This window comes from Lithobates pipiens, unplaced genomic scaffold, assembly GCF_037356315.1.
Source record: "Lithobates pipiens isolate NorthernLeopardFrog02 unplaced genomic scaffold, aLitPip1_a1.2 Scaffold_18, whole genome shotgun sequence".
NCBI lineage: Eukaryota > Metazoa > Chordata > Amphibia > Anura > Ranidae > Lithobates > Lithobates pipiens.
This window is the reverse complement of record NW_027507758.1, coordinates 250302848-250321187: the sequence shown is the minus strand read 5'-3', so window position 1 is coordinate 250321187 and position 18340 is coordinate 250302848. Positions and strand designations below refer to the sequence as shown.

The following is an 18340-nucleotide window of genomic DNA, read 5'->3' as shown; positions in this document are numbered from 1 at the left end:
CCATTTGATTTCTCTTCTCTTGATGTCATGCAGTACATGACCATGAAAATCACATTATTCTCTATAGTGCCTGTTTACATCAATGTGCAGTGCGATTTTTGAAAAGGTGCAGCATATGACATTTTTGGCCCCATAGATTTTAATAGAGAGCATGAAAAGCAAATAAAAAACCCATATACATGCACTTTTGGTGCGTTTTTTGCAGGGTTTTTGTATTTAACAACCAGTCATGAAGTATGAAAATGCATCAAAAAACGCACCTGAACCTAGGCTAATTTTAAAATAGAAATCAACAGCATGCCATTAACAATTAAACAACTGTCAATTCACCATAAAAAACATAATATGAATATTTATTAGGGTATATTTGAAAGAATGTAAAGCTAACTGATGGTAGAGAGATGGCAGGCAGTGGGCAAATCTTAAAACACGATTTAGGATATGTTTTTAATGATAATGACAATTTTCAATACCTCAACTTTAAATTAAGCTTATTTAAAGCGGAACTTCAGTAATTTTTTTATTTTTCCATCTATGAAATCTTCTGCCCTTGTTGTTTCAACTTTGGATAGTAAAACATTTATTTTCTGCCAGTAAATATCTTATACAGCCACTGTCCTGTTTTTTGTCTAGTCATTAGCCTAGGCTTATGACATCATGCACAGCTCTCTCTCACTCTCCTGAGAGTTTGCCAGGAAGGGGAGGGGGGGTCATAAGAGGGCCAACGAGAGCTGCAGAGCTGGAGCGGCGTGTCTGTATAAATCCAGGAAGTGCACAGGCAGCCAGACTCAGTGGAGGGAGATTTCAGCAGCATATTTGGCAAGTACAGAATCACAGTATATATAATATAATATGCATAGTGCATAGTGGTTGGAGGGAAGCTTCAGAATAGCAAAGATGTTTTTATTAAAATTTATGTGAGCAGACTGCAGTTCCTCTTTAATAAAAAAAAAAAAAAAAATGGACATAAAATTCTAAACAACCCAATAAGCACAACAAAACATAGAGAAGAAAAGCTCCTGTGGCAAAGCAATGAAGTTATTTACTTTTAAACCAAGTGGAAGAACTTCAAGGCAATGGCAGTAGCAAGGGCAATTTATGTCATTGCAGCTGTTGAATTTCTGTGTTTAATACACATTCTCACAACCCATTCCACACAACAGAAGCCCTACATAAAGCCACAAGCCCCTATAACATCCCTATAAGCAAGAAATTCAGAATTAGGAAAGCATTCCCAGCTTGTAGACAGCCACTGCTGCCACTCCACAAAGGGAAATTTAAAACATTAAAAACCCTTTCACACTGGGGACGCTTTTCAGGCATTTTAGCGCTAAAAATAGCACCTATAAAATGCCTGAAAAGAGCCTCTCATGCCTCCTCAGTGTGAAAACCCGAGTGCTTTCACACTGGGGCGGTGCGCTTGCAGGATGGGGGAAAAAAACCCAGCAAGCAGCATCTTTGGGGCGGTGTATACACCGCTCCCAAAACACCCTGCCCACGCTCTTTTTTGTTTATAGCGCAAAAAATAAAAACCGCAGGGGTGATAAAAAAAGAAAAAAAGGACGTCAATTTTGTTTGGGAGCCACGTCGCACGACCACGCAATTGTCAGTTAAAGCGACGCAGTGTCGAATCGCAAAAAGTGCTCTGGTCTTAAGCCAGTAAAATGGTCCGGTCTGAAAGTGGTTAATTAGTCAATTTACCCATTACAGCAGTATAAAACCCCAAAACAAAAATGTATTATTTTACAGCTTATCAGTTTTTAGATGTGATGGTTGCATGTGTTTTATTTTTCTAGGCTTTTTTTTCCCCTTTAAAATACCAAAAATGGCACTTAGAGGGTTTAGACATACCATTTAATACTGAGTGCTTACAATAATCAGCTTTTAATCATTTATGTAAAACCTTTATCCCAAAAGGAAAACAAAACCTGTTGCTATAACTTCTTAAAAAGTGTCAGCTGGAGTTTGGCTTTAAGGTGGGTCTAAGCCCTTGTACACATGGTCGGAGAATCCGTCGGAATGTGTCCTATCGGACCGTTTTGTCGGATAATCGACTGTGTGTGGTATGCATCGGACTGTTTCCGTCGGAATATCCGTCGGCCCAAATTTTCCAACTTGCTGCAAATATTTTCTGACAAACTGCTCCGATAGGACATACTCCGATCATGTGTAGAGAATTCCGATCGGAAAAAGTGCCACGCATGCTCAGATCAAATTCCTACATCAAAGCTATTGGCTACTAGCCTGAACGTAGTCCCATCATAACGAAATTACGTCATCACGTTCTGAACGATCGGATTTTCCGACAACTTTGACCGACCGTGTGTATGCAACAGTTTCGGACAAATTTGGTTGTCGGAATCTCCATTGGGATCCATTGGTTCCAAGTGCTGTCAATCAAAGCCAGTGACATGCCTGTGTCAATGGATGCAGCAGCGGGGCTCGGGAGTGAGCACGCATGAGTGCCCCCATGGGAAGAGCCAGAGAGGAGGGGCCAGGAGTGGGGGAACTGAGAAGAGGAGGTTTGCGGCTGGCAGGTATGTATAGACATGTTTGTTATTTTTTTTAATTTTTTGTATGTTATCTTAACAAGCGCTTTAATATGTTGGTCAAGTCTATCTACATCTGCTAGAACATCTAACCCTGTCCTCTCACCAGACTGACAGTGCTGCTGTCCAAAGGTGTCTTCATTACTCCTCCATCAAGAGTAGAGATACCCTAAAAAGCATGGAGTGTGCTACTGGCTGGATCACCAGGTAAAAATGAAGGAAATAAAAACTGAAAACAGAAATCTAATGCAGCCACCACATCTAAGGATTGATAAGATACAATATATTAAATTTTTTAATATCACTTGTGGGGGTTTTAATATCACAATATCACATATCATGTGAGATAAGACTTTTAGATTGTAAGCTCCTTGAGGGGAAGGAACTGATGTAAATGCATAATATGTAAAGGTACAGTATGTGGAAATTGCCGGGGTTATATAAATTCCTGTAATAAATAAACTAAAAACTCCTTTATAGTGCATGTCGATTTTGCACTTTCACGTCTACATAGCCATTATTCAAGTCCAGAAAATGGCCTCACTACAAGGATAAACAACTTGTATTTTCCTGCCCAGTGATTGAACATGCTCCAGCAGGTAAATGCAAGTAATGATAAACCTGTGAAAACTCCATAAAGACAAAGAAAAATGGACATACCTTTTACATTGAAAGAGTATTCTTTCCTTATGCTTTTTTCAGAAACAAACAGAATAAATTAAATAAGTAAAAAATAAGTTGAAAATAGTATAAATATATTACTTACAGAAAATGCTCAGCAGACAAAGATTCAGAATGAGGACCATCTTTCATCTGTTACACACAGGTGTTTTGCATGGCTATTTGACTTTGCTAACATAGGAAAATACTTCCCCTTTTTCTCAGCAGGTAAAGCAGAAGTTGTGTCCCCTATGGATAAACTTTATTGTCCTCCCCTTCCATTAATAAAGTGAACCTGACATAATTCTAGAACACATCTATAATATTTAAAGAAGTGTATACATAATACATTAACGGGTTTATTTATCCCCTTCATGTCGACTGTACGCAAATTCACATTCTCAGCTTGAGAAGGTTATATCAGGGTAATGCCTGCAGCTGCAGGCATCACCCCAGTACCGTTTTTTAGACCCATCGGTTGACTTTTTAGCAGTTGCGGCTGGTGCTCAAAATTTTTGGGCAGTGCGCAAACTGAAAAAAAAAAACATCAATTGCAGCCTCACAGGGCCCATGAAATGCAGCTACTGTGCCCATCAATTGCCGCCACTGTGCCCATCAAACACAGCCACTGTGCCCATCAAACACAGCCACTGTACCATCAAATGCAGCCACTGTACCCATAAATTGTCACCACTGTGCCCATTCAACGCTGGCACTGTGCCCATCAAACGCAGCCACTGTACCCATAAATTGTCACCACCATGCCCATCAAACGCAGCCACTCTGCCCATCAGACGCAGCCACTGTGCCATCAAATGCAGCCACTGCGCCATCAAATGCATCCCCTGTGCCCATAAATTGGCACCACCGTGCCCATTAAATGCAGCCACTGTGCCATCAAGCGCAGCCACTGTGCCATCAAACGCAGCCACTGTAACCATCAATTGCCACCAGTGTGCCCCATCAATTGCCACCAGTTTCCCCATCAATTGCCACCAGTTTGCCCCATCAATTGCTACCAGTTTGCCCCATTAAATGCTGCCAGTGTCCCCCCCCCCACCCGCCCAGCACTTACCTGTCTCTGGTCAGCGCATTCCTGCACACTAACTCCAAGTCCTCGATGTCTTCTCCCATCCTCTTCTGCTATGATTGGTCACCTGATAGGCATCCAATCACAGTGCCTGCCGCTTCAGCCAGTCAGGTGACAGGTAACCAGACCCGGTGCACCTGATTGGCTGAGAGGCGGGTCAGTGATAGGGAAGCGATTTATTCAATTCCCTAACACAGCACTGTGTAAGCAGCAAACGCACAGCAGTACGCCTGCTGTTTACCAATTTGGAAGCCTATTAGAGCCCACGGCTCTAATCAGGACGCCTATTAGAGCTGACAGTTCTAATCAGGCACTTCCAAAAAAATCCGCTGTAATTCACAGAAGGGGTCGAACACCTGAATAGGGGGCGGCAGCGGCAACAATAGATAGATTCATGCAATAAAAATGATGAGTTTTTTTTTGTTTTAAAACAGTGTAAAAATTATAAAAATAAAATAAAATAAGTGTGTGCAATTTCAAAACATGACAGATTAGGTATGTATTTACCCGGCATAACGTACTTCACATTGTACTAAACAATTGGGGTAACTTTTTTTTACTTCATGAAAGTGTCTTTTTTCCCCAAAAAGAACGCTGTGCAAATACCATAAAAAATTGTATTTTCTAGGGTCTCTGCTAAAAAAATGTAAGTGTCACAATTAGGTTTAGGAATGAAAGGGTTATTAAAGCTTATGTTAGGGGAAAACTTAAAAAAACAAAAAACAAAAAGAAATAAGCACAAGGGACGGTGCTTACATTTCGTTAAAAGTGTCGCTTGTTCTGGTGTCAGCTGTCATAGTTGAAATTAATATTATTATACAGGATTTATATAGTGCCAACAGTTTACACAGTGCTTTACAATATAAAGGGGGCAGAACTGTTACAATACAGTTCAATACAGAAGGAATAGGAAGGCCTTGCTCATGGAGCTTACAATCTAAAGATAAGGGGAGGTGGTACAAAAGATAATAGCTGCAGGGTATGATCTGATGGAGGTGACTCGAGTACAGTTCTTAGGTGGAGGTGGGGTAGGCTTTCCTGAATAAGTCTTCTACCCCTTCCCTCCATACCACACATTCATAATCTTCTGTGAAGTAGGGGTTAATAGCTACATAGTTATATAGTTAGTCTGGCTGAAAAAAAAACACATTTAGTTCAACCAATAGAGCCAAGGACCTGTCACAGACGATCATCAAGAGTGCAGATTGGGCCATCCAATGAGGAAACAGAGGTCAACAATCTGATTTGATCAGTCCCTTTGGTCAACCTCCCCCCCACCACACAGCCCCTTCCTACCTATCCCAATCCAAACCCCCCCCCCCCCCACTCTATCCCTCTTCCCTTCTTTCCCCCTTCCTCCCCCCTTCTTTCTTCCCTTTCCCCAATTTCGTAATCACCACAGCGATATTCCCAGCCCATATTAAAAATGTGCACTGACAAACAATTCGTTCATTTTCGTTTTCATTTCATTCTTAATTTTTACTTTTTTCAGAAATTCAGAAATTCGGAAAATCTAAAAATTCGGAAATTCTAACATTTGGAATTTGGGGAATTTTCACGTTTCTATATTACGGATTTCCAAATTTCAGAATTTCTGATTTTCGGATTTCTGAATTTTCGGATTTTTGGATTTCCGGATTTCCGAATTTTCAAATTTTCGGATTTTCGGATTTCCAAATTTCCAGAATTTCGGAATTCGGGAATTCAAAGATTTGAAAGTCCAAAAATGTGAAAATCTGAAAAAAAGAAAGAAAATCAGTTTTATTAATAACTAACTATTAAATTAACAAATACGAATTTATCCAAAGTTACGAATTATCTGAAATAATGAATGCTGCATCTAAACAAATGGAACAGAACAAATTAATAATAAATAATTAACAATAAATAATTAATAATAATAAAAAGGTTTTATTATTATTATTAGATTTTTACGTTCCATTTGGTTAGATGCGGCATTCGTTATTTCAGATAATTGGTAACTTTGGATAAATTCGTACTTGTTACATTCACTAACAGACAAATTTGAAAGGGAATTCCAATACCTATAATTTAATAGTTAGATTTTATTTAGAATTAAACAGATTTTATCTCTTTTTTTCTGATTTTCGAATTTCCGAAAATTATGAATTCCGAAAATTCCAAAAATTGGGAAAACCAAAATTGAGAAATTCGAAAATTGGGAAATCCGAAATTCCGAAATCTGAAAATTCGGAAATCCGAAAATTCTAAATTCAGAAATTCAAAAATATGGAAAATCAAAAGTTCAAAAAATCGAAATTCGGAAATTCTTAATTTCGGAAGTTCATAATTTCACACATTTTGAAATTCAGAAATTCGGAAATTTCGGAAATTGAAAAATTCGGAAATTCAGAATTAACAAATTTGTCAAAATACAATTAGATATAGTAAAATTAGTTATAGTTACATCATTGTAACGGACACAAGTGTGCTGAGACCAACCTTTAATAAGTGTATGAACAGTGATTCCTCCTCTTTTCATTTACATTTTCTTGTTTTAGTAGTATTTGTATTTTTATTTTCATTTTAATTTTCATTTTTATTTTCATTTTATTATTATTTTTATTTTTAATTTAATTTATATTTATTAATTTTATTTTTTTCTCAATTTTTATTTTTATTTTAATTCCCAATTCCTTATTATTATTTTTTATTTTTATTTATTATTTACTCCATGGCTTCTCCACTGTCTCATTTAATGTTTCATTTTATGCCAAATGTACAATCTCCTGTTTTTTTGAATTTTTTCTTTTTTTTCTTTTTTTTTCTTTTTTTTCTTTTTTTTCGCTTGGCTCAAGGGATGACTTTCAATAGATCGCAGCAAGGTAGCTGCTCTGCTACTCACGAAACCCTGACCCAGAATCAGGTCGTCTACGAATGATTTAGCACCGGGTTCCCAACGAACATGCGATGCGCTCCGGGAGAGAGGCGGCCCGCTTCCGTCGGCACTCTGGTCCCGAGGCGAGCGGCACTACGCGCCGACCCCGCCCCGGCGAAGGGGTGGTGGGGGCCGGCTATCCCAGGCCAACCTGGGCTCCGCGGCACTGCGGTACAATCTCCTGTTTTTATACCATTTGATTGCCACGTTCACTCCCACTGTTTCCCTAATATTCCCTATGCTTAAGCACATTCAGTCCTGCAGCAATATCCACCTATGCATGTTCCTTGCTTCATGTTTCAGCCAATGTTTCTGTATAAGACCTTTTATGAGCTTATGTTTATTATTATTCACATTTATTATTATTATTATTATTAATTTTATTCATTCAAATGCTATGGCTGAGGTGTCCCATACCCCCCCCCCCCCCCCACATGTATGATGTAAGATTCCGAGTCTTATTTTGATCCACCCCAAGCCATATGGTCACCTAGACCAGGAGTTCTAGCAGCATAGTATATAAGCCCTTAACTAAAATGGCCCCCGACAGTCCTGAAGAAGGAGCGATTGCTCTGCAAACACGCCGCCTGCCTACTGACACACTGGCCTCCCGTGTGATCGAGGACCAGGAAACGTTGGCATCCACTGGCGCAACCCGCTCCACTGTACCAACGCCCTGCCTTGGATGGACTCCCTCCCGGATGGCTGTTATTTAATTTCCAATATGCCTGTTTTTAACATACTCTTGTGAGTACATATGCAACCGTTGCCTATTAAATTGTTCAACTTACTACACTTAGAGTGGCGCCTTGTGCTTCTTTTCCAATCCTTTTCGCCCCTCCTCCATTTTTGAAAGCTGTACTATAGTTTCCATGCATGAAAAGTGCTCTATGAATGGAGGATGGGCAGATGAATAAAAGGTCCACCTCCTCTATTCATAGAGAGCTTTATACTGATGAAAAAATATAGTAAAACTTCTATGAATGTTAAATGGGGAGGCAAAAGGGATGAATGATGAATGTCTGTAATAGGTCCCTGGGCTCTATTAACCCTTATAGCTCAGGAAGATTACATCAATGAGATATGGGGGAGGGTGGAGAATTTTCAAATATTTTAACCTTAATTCGACCCTGATTGCAATCCACCTTGTACATAAATAATGATACACTCTTGATTTTTCATGTCTGGTCTCCCTCCTGAGTACCCTTAGGCTGCATTTTACAACCTAAATCATTGCTTTCCCTGCTAACCCACTTATATGTAAACTTATGCTGCCTCTGGAATTTCTCACTTGATGCCTGCTCTTCTATATTGCTTTCTATTTAGACCGTTCTTGCACCCATTTGTATTAATGCTCGACTTTTTTCGTCAATCCATGTCGACTGAAGGCTTGTAGTTATCACTGTGTTGCTTACATCTTTGTAACTGTTCTTTTGAAACTTTGAAACTTTAATAAATATATTTGGACAAGAATTTTCAAATATGACTGCCGACATCAATGCAAAGGACACTTTAGACTGATTTGCTATTTAAAAAAAAAAAAAAAAAAAGGTTTTATGTAAACTTAATGTTTTCACCCAATATTCACCAAAACTTTTTACATAGATTTCTATAAGAGTCATGTGACTCTTGGGTGGAAGTTGTGTGAATCTAGGGTGAACACTGATAAATAGAACTCCAAAGATATTTTGTTTGTGAAAAACTATTTTACTGCTGTGGTCACTTCACAAGCATCCTGAGGATAGGTACATTTGCCTTAAGACCTTAAAGAATGCTCACCTGATCTGATCATTTTTGGTCAGATCATGTTTGTAGGCATCTACATGACTCCGGATGATGCTCCCTTGCAGAGCTTGCTGAAGCTAAACTTGATTGGACGATTACTATTGTTGGCACCCACAGTATTCGCTCCTTACTCTTCTGCAAACAGGCAAGCTCACCCAGTGTAATGTCTGTAGAAAGATTAATTAGACATACTTGCATTAAAGTGGTTGTAAACTTCAGACATGAAATATGAACAGAACATATGCCTCTGTATAGTGTGTACTTGTCTCAATTAAGAGCACTAAGTGTAATTTCTATCAGATACTTCTGTCCTCTACTATCAATATGAAAACATTAAAATATTTAGGCTATAACTTTTTTTTGGGCTAAAAATATAAAATAGGACTGAGGCACTGCAAATGCGAGCCAAGTTTTGGCTCACTTTTGCATCTCAGCCCAATTGACTTGAATAGCTGGGTTTGACAGGCTATGCCACCTTAAAGTGATGTAAAGGCTTTTTTTTTTTAACCACCTCAATACAGGGCACTTACAACCCCTTCCTGCCCAGACCAATTTTCACCTTTCAGCGCTCTTACAGTTTGAATGACAATTACTCAGTCATGCAACACTGTACCAATATGAAACTTGCGTCCTTTTTTTCACACAAATTGAGCTTTCTTTTGGTGGTATTTATTCACTAGTGGGTTTTTTATTTTTTGTGCTATAAATACGTTTTGTGAAAAAAATGCCCTTTTGTTTGGTTCTGTCATAAAATTTTGCTAATTAGTAATTTTTCTTCAGAAATTTTGGCCAAAATCTATACTGCTACATATCTTTGGTAAACATAACCCAAATTAGTGAATATTATTTGGTCTTTGTGAGAGTTATAGAGTCTACAAACTATGGTGCCAATCACTGAAAATTGATCACATCTGATCAGGCCTTCAGTACTTCAGGTGTATCTCATTTCTTGAGACACTAACAAGTCAAGTACAAATACCCACCAAATTACCCCTTTTTAGAAAGTAGACATAACAAGGTATTAAGTAAATAGCATGGTGAGTTTTTTTTAAGTTGTCATTTTTTCCCACAATAATTTGAAAAATTAAGATTTTTTTTAATTATTTTTATTTTTTACAAAATTGTCATATTATCAGGTTATTTCTCACACACAGCATATGCATACAACAAATTACACCCCAAAATACATTCTGCTACTCTTCCCGAGTATGGCAATACCACGTACCATGTGTGAGACTTTTACACAGCCTGGCCACATACAAAGGCCCAACATTGAAGTGGCACTTTCAGGCGTTCTACATGCATAAATGACACATCTCATTTCTCAACCACCTATTGCACTTTTGAAGGCCCTGAAGCACGAGGACAATGGAATTGCCCACAAAATTACCCCATTTTAGAAAGCAAACAATGAGTCTTTTAAATTATACATTTTTTCCAGAAGTTTTTGGAAAATATTGAAAAAAAATTAAAACGCTTTTTTTTTTTTACACAAAGTTGTCAATTTATAAGATATTTCTAACACATAGCATGTATATAGCAAAAATTACACCCCAAAACACATTCTGCTACACTTCCCGAGTATGGTGATACCACATGTGTGAGACTTTTACACAGCCTGGCCACATACAGAGGACCAACAATGAAGTAGTACCTTCAGATGTTCTAGGAGCATAAATTACACATCTCATTTCATTCCTACCCATCACACTTTTGAAGGACCTTGAGCACCAGCCCAGTGGAATTACCCACAAAATGACCCCATTTTGGAAAGCAAGCACCCCAACATATGTTCTATGAGGCATGGGCTGCACATAGGTACTCGGGTACCCTGATGGGCTGGAGACAGGTACTCGGGTAACTTGATGAGCTACAGACAGGTACTCAGGTACTCTGATGGACTGGTGACAGGTCCCAGGTTATTTTGATGGGCTGGTGACAGGTACTTGGCTACTCTGATGGGCTGGTGACAGTTACTTGGTCACTCTGATGAAGTCAAGTGATAGGTGATGATGCGCATAGGAATATGAGGAGAATAGGACACCGGAAGTGACGTCCGCAGTACGAGCGCTGTGCTCGTTTGTATTATGCATGTTTTTCATTGATGTTTGTGAGTACCTTTTGACACTTAATTTAAAATAAATGTATTTACGTATTTCACTATTGGAGCCCCTTCCTTCCTTCTATGAGATCTTCATGTAAATAGTGAAATATTAATGCCAGCCGTGTGGGGTGACAGTTCAATTTGCAAGGAATGGGATATAGCATCTGGATCTCGGCAAATTTGCTGTTTACCTTACAGCAGAAAGGTAAGGGGCCATTTTACCTGGTGTGCTGTGAACACTGGAGAGGCACAGGAGTATTAAGCCACCCGTATCTCACTGGAGAGGCACAAGATTAATAAGTCACTGAATGTCACTCAACTCCATCTTGTTTATGGACTATATTTATTTGCTTGTTTGCACTGTGTGATTCACGGTCCTCTGATGGGCTGGTGACAGGTACTCGGTTACTCTGATGACCTGGTGACAGGTACTCGGGTACTCTTATGGCCTGGTGACAGGTACTCGGGTACTCTGATGGGCTGGTGACTGGTATTCGGGGACTATGAAAGGCAGTGACAGGTGCTCAGGTACTCATATAGACTGACAGGTACACAGATGAACTGTGACACGTACTCGGGTACTCTGATAGATTGTGACAGGTACTCGGGTAGTCTGATGGCCTGTGACAGATACTTTGATGGGTGGTGACAGGTCCTCTTTATTGGGGGGGGGCAATCAGTGTGTATTGGTGTACACTGTAGGCGGTAACAAGATGTTACCGCAATCTCCTCCTCACACACGATCAGTGTGTGAGGAGGAGAACCACATAGCATCTCATTACTGGGGTTTGTTGACATTTAGTGATCGGCTGTGAAAGGATCACAGCTGATCATGTGGTAAATAGCTGCCGGCCAATGGCTGTTTACCAGCATTGGTGATGAGCAGTGTTCCCGGAAACACACCGCCACCGACGTGCACGTGCAGAGCGCTACCGATCACGAGTATGTGCAGTGCAAAGTGGGACAGTACCACCTGCGATCGGCCGTGATGAAGTCACGTGGTAAACAGCCATGCCCACTAGCAGTTAACCCCCCTCGGTGGTGAGCAGTGTCTCTGTGACACTCTGCCAGCGAAGGAACAGGGATGCGCACGCACGATCACGCAAATTCCCCGTTTAAATGGGACGAGGTCATATGACGCCCTTCCAGAATGAGAGCCGTTCCGCCTGCCCGTCATATGACAGCCGGCGGGCGGCAAGCAGTTAAATAACAAACATGTTATACTTACCTTCTCTGTGCAGTTGGTTTTGCACACAGCAGCTCAGATCCTCCTCTTTTCAGGCACCTCTTTGCTGCTACTAGCCCTGCCCTCCTTTGAATGCCCCTCAGCCAGCAGCTTGCTACAGGGGGCACCCAAGCCGAGTATATTCATTCAGACACTGAGCCACGCCCCCTCTCCCCTGATTGGCTGACTAACTTTGATTGCCAGCCACGGTAGCCAATGGCGCCGCTGCTCTGTCTCAGCCAATCAGGAGTAGTGTCCTGGATGGCTGGAGAAAGATGAGGCTCAGGAAGGTAATTAGGGGGTGCTGCTACACACAGAAGGTTTTTTATCTTAATGCAAAGAATGCATTAAGATTAAAAAAAAAACCTTCTGCCTTTACAACTTCTTTAAGTTTCCGGCAGCAGGAATGTAAAGCATTGTAGCTGGGGCAAGTGAACAGACCCCTGTGTTGTGGAGGTCGGGGCTTAACTGCCTGCTTTAGCTGCCCTTCCCACCCCAGCTGCTTCATGTTGTATCTTTGGGACAGAAAGTTAAGAAAATTCTCCCCAACAAAACACAGACAGCAAAAAAAATAATAATAATAGAGGTTCTTTACATTTGCTACAATATCCAAAACATGATACAAATTGTGTACTTGTATCATTTAAGCTTGCTTGCCTTTTTTAGTAATATCTTCTGGTTGCTTAAATATAATAATATCTTAATTCTTACTTGGAGAGAATTTTACGTTAAGTATAGGACTCAGAAATCAACTACATATTGTTCCATGTACAATCATGTTAAGAATACCTAGTGATAATGATAATGATAAACACAGAGGCAGTAAAAGCATAGCTTTCCATGTAATAAACAATCCAACACCTGTCCTTCCACGAAACACACAGCGCATTGTTTCCAGTGTAGACAACATTTATCAGTCACTTGCAAATAAACCATTGCTATGTGTTATGTACAAGCTCATACATCTCTCAAATACAATGACACCTCTATTTTCTGTTAATTTATGCAGAGAATATTTAAAATAGATGTAAACCCTAACTGAAGGACACTTATTTTGCTAAAGTGCGATGTATCATAAACATTTTTTTTTTTTTGTATGTTTTTAATTTTTTCATTTTATTTTTGAGTCCATGTGCTGCTAATTTCCTCTATCAGAATTTCCAGTCTCCTTCCTGCTTGGCCTGTTTTAAGGGTGATACTCGCTTCCTCAGAGTCTCTGAGCTGTGGCCAATGCCTGCTTAATATGTATTGCCACACACAAAATGAGTTGCATGAATGTCAGAAGCATTTTAAATTGTAGAAAATATTCTGTATTTTTTCTAAGCCCTTGTACACACGGTCGGAGATTCCGTCTGAATATTTCCTATCGGACCGTTTTGTCGGATATTCCGACTGTGTGTGGTTTTCATCGGACTGTTTCCGTCGGAATATCCGACGGACCAACTTTTCCAACTTGCCGGTAAAAATTTTCTGACCAAATGCTCCGATCGGACATACTCCGATCATGTGTAGCCTACTCCGACGGACAAGGTGCCACGCATGCTCACAATCAAATTCTGACACGGAAGCGCTCGCTCAGGTAAAACTACTGCAATGTTAAAAATTCTTTCATGAAGCGCATTCTCTTGTTCTTTACAATCCTGCAAGAATGAACTTCTTTTGATACTCATAGTCACAAACACTTCTCACGAACGTATTTCCTGAGTCTTTTTTACTCATTTCAGCAATACAATTTTTGAAATCGTCACATCTACACTATTTATTTTTTGGGTGAATTTTGTGTTTGGTTTTTTTCATAAACATCTCCTTTTTTGACAGTTTGCTCATCTTTGCATTTTTTGGGGTGTGTTTTGTGTGTAAACTTACCACAACAACATTATTATCTTTTTTAAATTTTCTTTTTCTTTTTTAATCTGCAGGAGGTTGTTTAGTGTTGGTACCCCTTGTTATTCATTTCACTTTGTATTTTTGAAATGTACCTGCCTGCTCACAAATAAACTGGCCTTTTGGAAGTCAAACACATACACAAGTATTTCTTCAAACAGAAAAAACCTTTATTTAGGTCTCAAACAACTAAAAAGAGGAAGGCAGCGCTGGATAAACTTGTCAATTTGGCGAAGCCTTTGGCCCCAGGGCAGACATGAACTAATTTGAAAAAGAAAAAATTGGTGGCCTGAGGAGTACATATCTCAGGGAGAGAAGTCTGGCCCAGAAGTCCTAGAGATCAGGAAAAGCAGATGCCATCTATGTCCCCAGGATGTGGTTCTTCAAGAGGCTGCATCTTCTGTCAGACCAGACTGAACCCAGGCCATCACTCTCTCGTCTTCCTTAGGCACTTCCCGCCAGGCATCCTTCGAGGCTGTGGCTGGGCTCCTGTAGTTGGGGCAGGAGGAGGAGAAAGAGAGCGTTGGTTGACTGGTTGCCACTTGCCACAGCCTCCCCCCGGCTGAGGTCTTCCTGTGTATCAGGGAAGTAATTTCAATCAAACTCACCATCTACCTGCGCATAGACGCACACAAATTTGCCATGGATCGGCGCTCCGGCGCACGCACATTCGCAGCCCTACTGAGAGGCGTGCGCGAGTGCGCTCAAGCACGCGCATAACGTGAATTCCCTGACCAGCCTATAAAAGGATCCTTAGCACACAGACAAGTTGCTGGTTTGTCTCAGCTCACCTGTGTTTCCCTGCTTCCTGTTCCTGTTTGCCACTTCCTGTTTTGACCCGGATTGCCTGAAGACTATGCTGATTCTCTCCTGACCTGACCCCTGGCTTGTTTAAACGGACTTCCTACTCTTAGCCTTGCTGCTCACTGGACTGATACTTGTGTTTGACCCTCGGCCTGCCTCTGGATTATTCTCTGTCTGCTGTACTTAGCCTTGCTGGCTCCAGGACTGATCACCTGTGTTTGACCCTCGGCCTGCCTCTGGATTATCCTCTGCACTCAGCCTTGCTGGCTCCAGGACTGATTACTGGTGTTTGACCCTCGGCCTGTTTCTGCACTTTCTTTACTTGTTTTACAGACCTGCTGGCTGCTTACCTTCTGGTCCAGTCCATCCTGCACAAGCCTTCCTCCAGACCTTCACTCAAGTAAGGTATCCCGCTGGAGGCTTGTGCCTCTTGGTGCAACCCATTCCCTGTATCACCTCCAGGGGTGGTGTGCGCTGAGTCGCAACAGCCACCGCTCTCTGCATCTTGGCCTCGGTGAGTACCTCTTTGCTGATAGTACAAACCAGCCATGTCAGAGGCCAACAGAGCGGGTTCACCTTTGGAGATGTTGTGCCAGCAAGTTACAGCCCTTGCAGACGCTGTGCAGAAATTGCAAGAAGGGTACACCCAAATCGACAGCCGTCTTCAGCAATTAGCAGGAACACCTTCACCAGTTAACGCAGCACCAGCGCCCCCAAAGGCCCATTCACCGCCTGCTCTGGTGATGGCGACTCCTGAACCAAGGGTACCTATGCCTGAGCGATTTTCGGGCGACCGAAAAAAATTCAGGGCATTTAAAAATGCCTGCTCCTTATATCTTCTGGCCCTGCAACCAAGGACTTTTTCTTCTGAAATAGTGAAAGTTGGATTTATCATCTCCTTACTATCCGAAGAACCCAAGGCATGGGCACATAGCCTTATGGAACAAAGAAGTCCTCTCCTGAACTTGGTGGAAACCTTCTTTAACTCCATGGGTCAGTTATATGATGACCCACAACGTACTGCTACAGCTGAAGCCACTCTGCACACCTTAACACAAGGAAAGAGACCAGTGGAGGACTATACCGTTGAGTTCCGTAAGTGGTCAGCTGACACCGGCTGGAATGAGGCCGCCCTCAGGTACCAATACCGACAAGGCCTTTCCGAAACTTTGAAGGACGAATTAGCTAGAGTGGAGACCCCCGCCTCTTTGGAGGACCTGATTCAATTAGCCACCAAGCTGGACAGGCGCATGCGGGAGCGTCGCTCTGAGCGCCTTCAGACCCCTCGGCCCAGCTGGATGCTCCCCAAGTCGACCACTCCTTACCCTTCAATTCCGGTCCCTGCCGGCCCCTTGGCCGCGGAAGGGGAACCCATGCAGCTAGGACTTGTTCGCCCTCGTCCCACCCCAGATGAAAGGCAACGAAGACGACAGGCCAACCTATGTCTGTACTGCGGAGGGGTTGGCCATTACCTTCGCAACTGCCCAGTGAAACCTTGTAAGCCACCTCTGCAATTTGTTATGAACTATCAAGCCACAAACCTCACCCAGTCTTATGTTACTCTTTCTGTTTCTCTGCAGCTGGCGGAAGAGAGGATTAAACTACCGGCCGTAATTGACTCCGGAGCATGCAGTTGTTTCCTGGACATCTCTGTGGCTCAAAAACTTCACATCCCTCTCCAAGACAAAAAACAAAATCTTCTTGTCCACTTGGCTGATGGGTCTTTACCTCGCTCCGGACCAGTTACACAAGAGACCCAGCCGATTCTCACCATCACGGACTCGGGCCACCAGGAGTTCCTACGCTTTGATTTGATTTCTTCTCCCATTTTCCCTATTATTTTAGGACTCCCTTGGTTGCAGGCCCATGACCCCCAAGTTAACTGGAGCAGAAAGAAGGTCTCTTTTACATCCTCTTACTGTTCTCAACACTGTTTTCCTCCAGTTCCAGCTACCTGTATGGCAGTCGTTCCTGCATCCGACAGTCTTCAGCATGTCCCTCCAGTATATCTCGAGTTTAGGGATGTTTTTGATAAGAAGAAGGCCGATTGTCTACCACCTCATCGGTCTTACGACTGCCCCATCGAATTGTTACCTGGATCTGAAATTCCGTTCGGACGCATATTCCCTCTATCCGAGACTGAGCTAAAGGCTCTCAAAGCCTACATCGATGAGAACCTGGAAAAAGGCTTCATTCGGCCCTCTTCATCTCCAGCCGGGGCGGGTATTTTCTTCGTTGAGAAAAAAGATGGCTCCCTCAGACCCTGTATCGATTATAGGGAACTCAATAAAATAACTGTCAAAAACCGATACCCACTCCCGCTCATCCCAGAACTATTTCAGCGCTTTCGGACTGCCAAGATCTTCTCCAAACTTGACCTACGAGGCGCTTATAACCTTGTTCGGATTCGTACCAATGACGAATGGAAAACAGCCTTCAGGTCCAGGTTTGGGCATTTTGAGTATTTAGTGATACCCTTCGGTCTGTGCAACGCCCCGGCCACCTTTCAACACCTGGTGAATGACATTTTCAGAGACTACCTTGACGACTTTGTAGTCGTATATTTAGACGACATTCTCCTTTTTTCTGCCACCATTGAACTACACCGAGACCATGTAAGAAAGGTCCTTACCATTCTTAGGAAACATAAACTATACCTTAAGGCAGAAAAATGCGAATTCGAGAAGACCGTTGTCCAATTTCTTGGATTCATCATTTCCACTCAGGGGATCGCCATGGACCCCCAAAAGGTCAAGGCAATTCTTGATTGGCCCGCTCCAGGGGACAAAAAAGCTGTGCAAAGATTCATAGGCTTTGCTAACTTCTATCGAAGATTCATTGCCGGCTTCTCATCCATTGTTTCTCCGATTACGCAGCTGACCCGTCAACATGGACGCTTCCAGTGGTCCCAGGAAGCTCAGGAAGCCTTCATTAAATTGAAATCTTTGTTTACTTCAGCACCCATTCTACAGCATCCAGACCCACTTTTGCCATTTGTGTTGGAAGTTGACGCTTCTGAAACCGCCACTGGAGCCATTCTTTCACAAAGACGGGGCCCCAAGGCCCTTTTGCATCCAGTAGCTTTTGCCTCCCGAAAGCTAAATCCTCCGGAAAAGAATTATGATGTCGGTGACCGAGAGCTATTGGCCATTAAGTTTGCCTTAGAAGAATGGAGGTATCTCTTAGAGGGTGCAACTCATCCTATTACAATTTTTACAGACCACAAGAACCTGGAATACCTCAGAACAGCCAAGCGCTTAAGACCACGACAAGCCCGTTGGGCACTTTTTTTCTAGGTTCAACTTCCACATTTCCTACCGTCCCGGGTCCAAAAATGGCA

At 41.9% G+C, this 18340-nt stretch overlaps 1 protein-coding gene across 1 annotated transcript in view; it reads right to left on the bottom strand.

Moving 5' to 3' along the window:
• Positions 1 to 3368, bottom strand: part of IL22RA2 (interleukin 22 receptor subunit alpha 2) — a 50278-nt gene extending 46910 nt beyond the window's left edge. The window contains exon 1 of the mRNA XM_077486779.1: positions 3316 to 3368. Within this exon, the coding sequence (XP_077342905.1) occupies positions 3316 to 3355 (40 nt within the window). The 5' untranslated portion in view covers positions 3356 to 3368. The remainder of the gene's footprint in view (positions 1 to 3315) is intronic.
• Positions 3369 to 18340: the final 14972 nt, after the last annotated feature.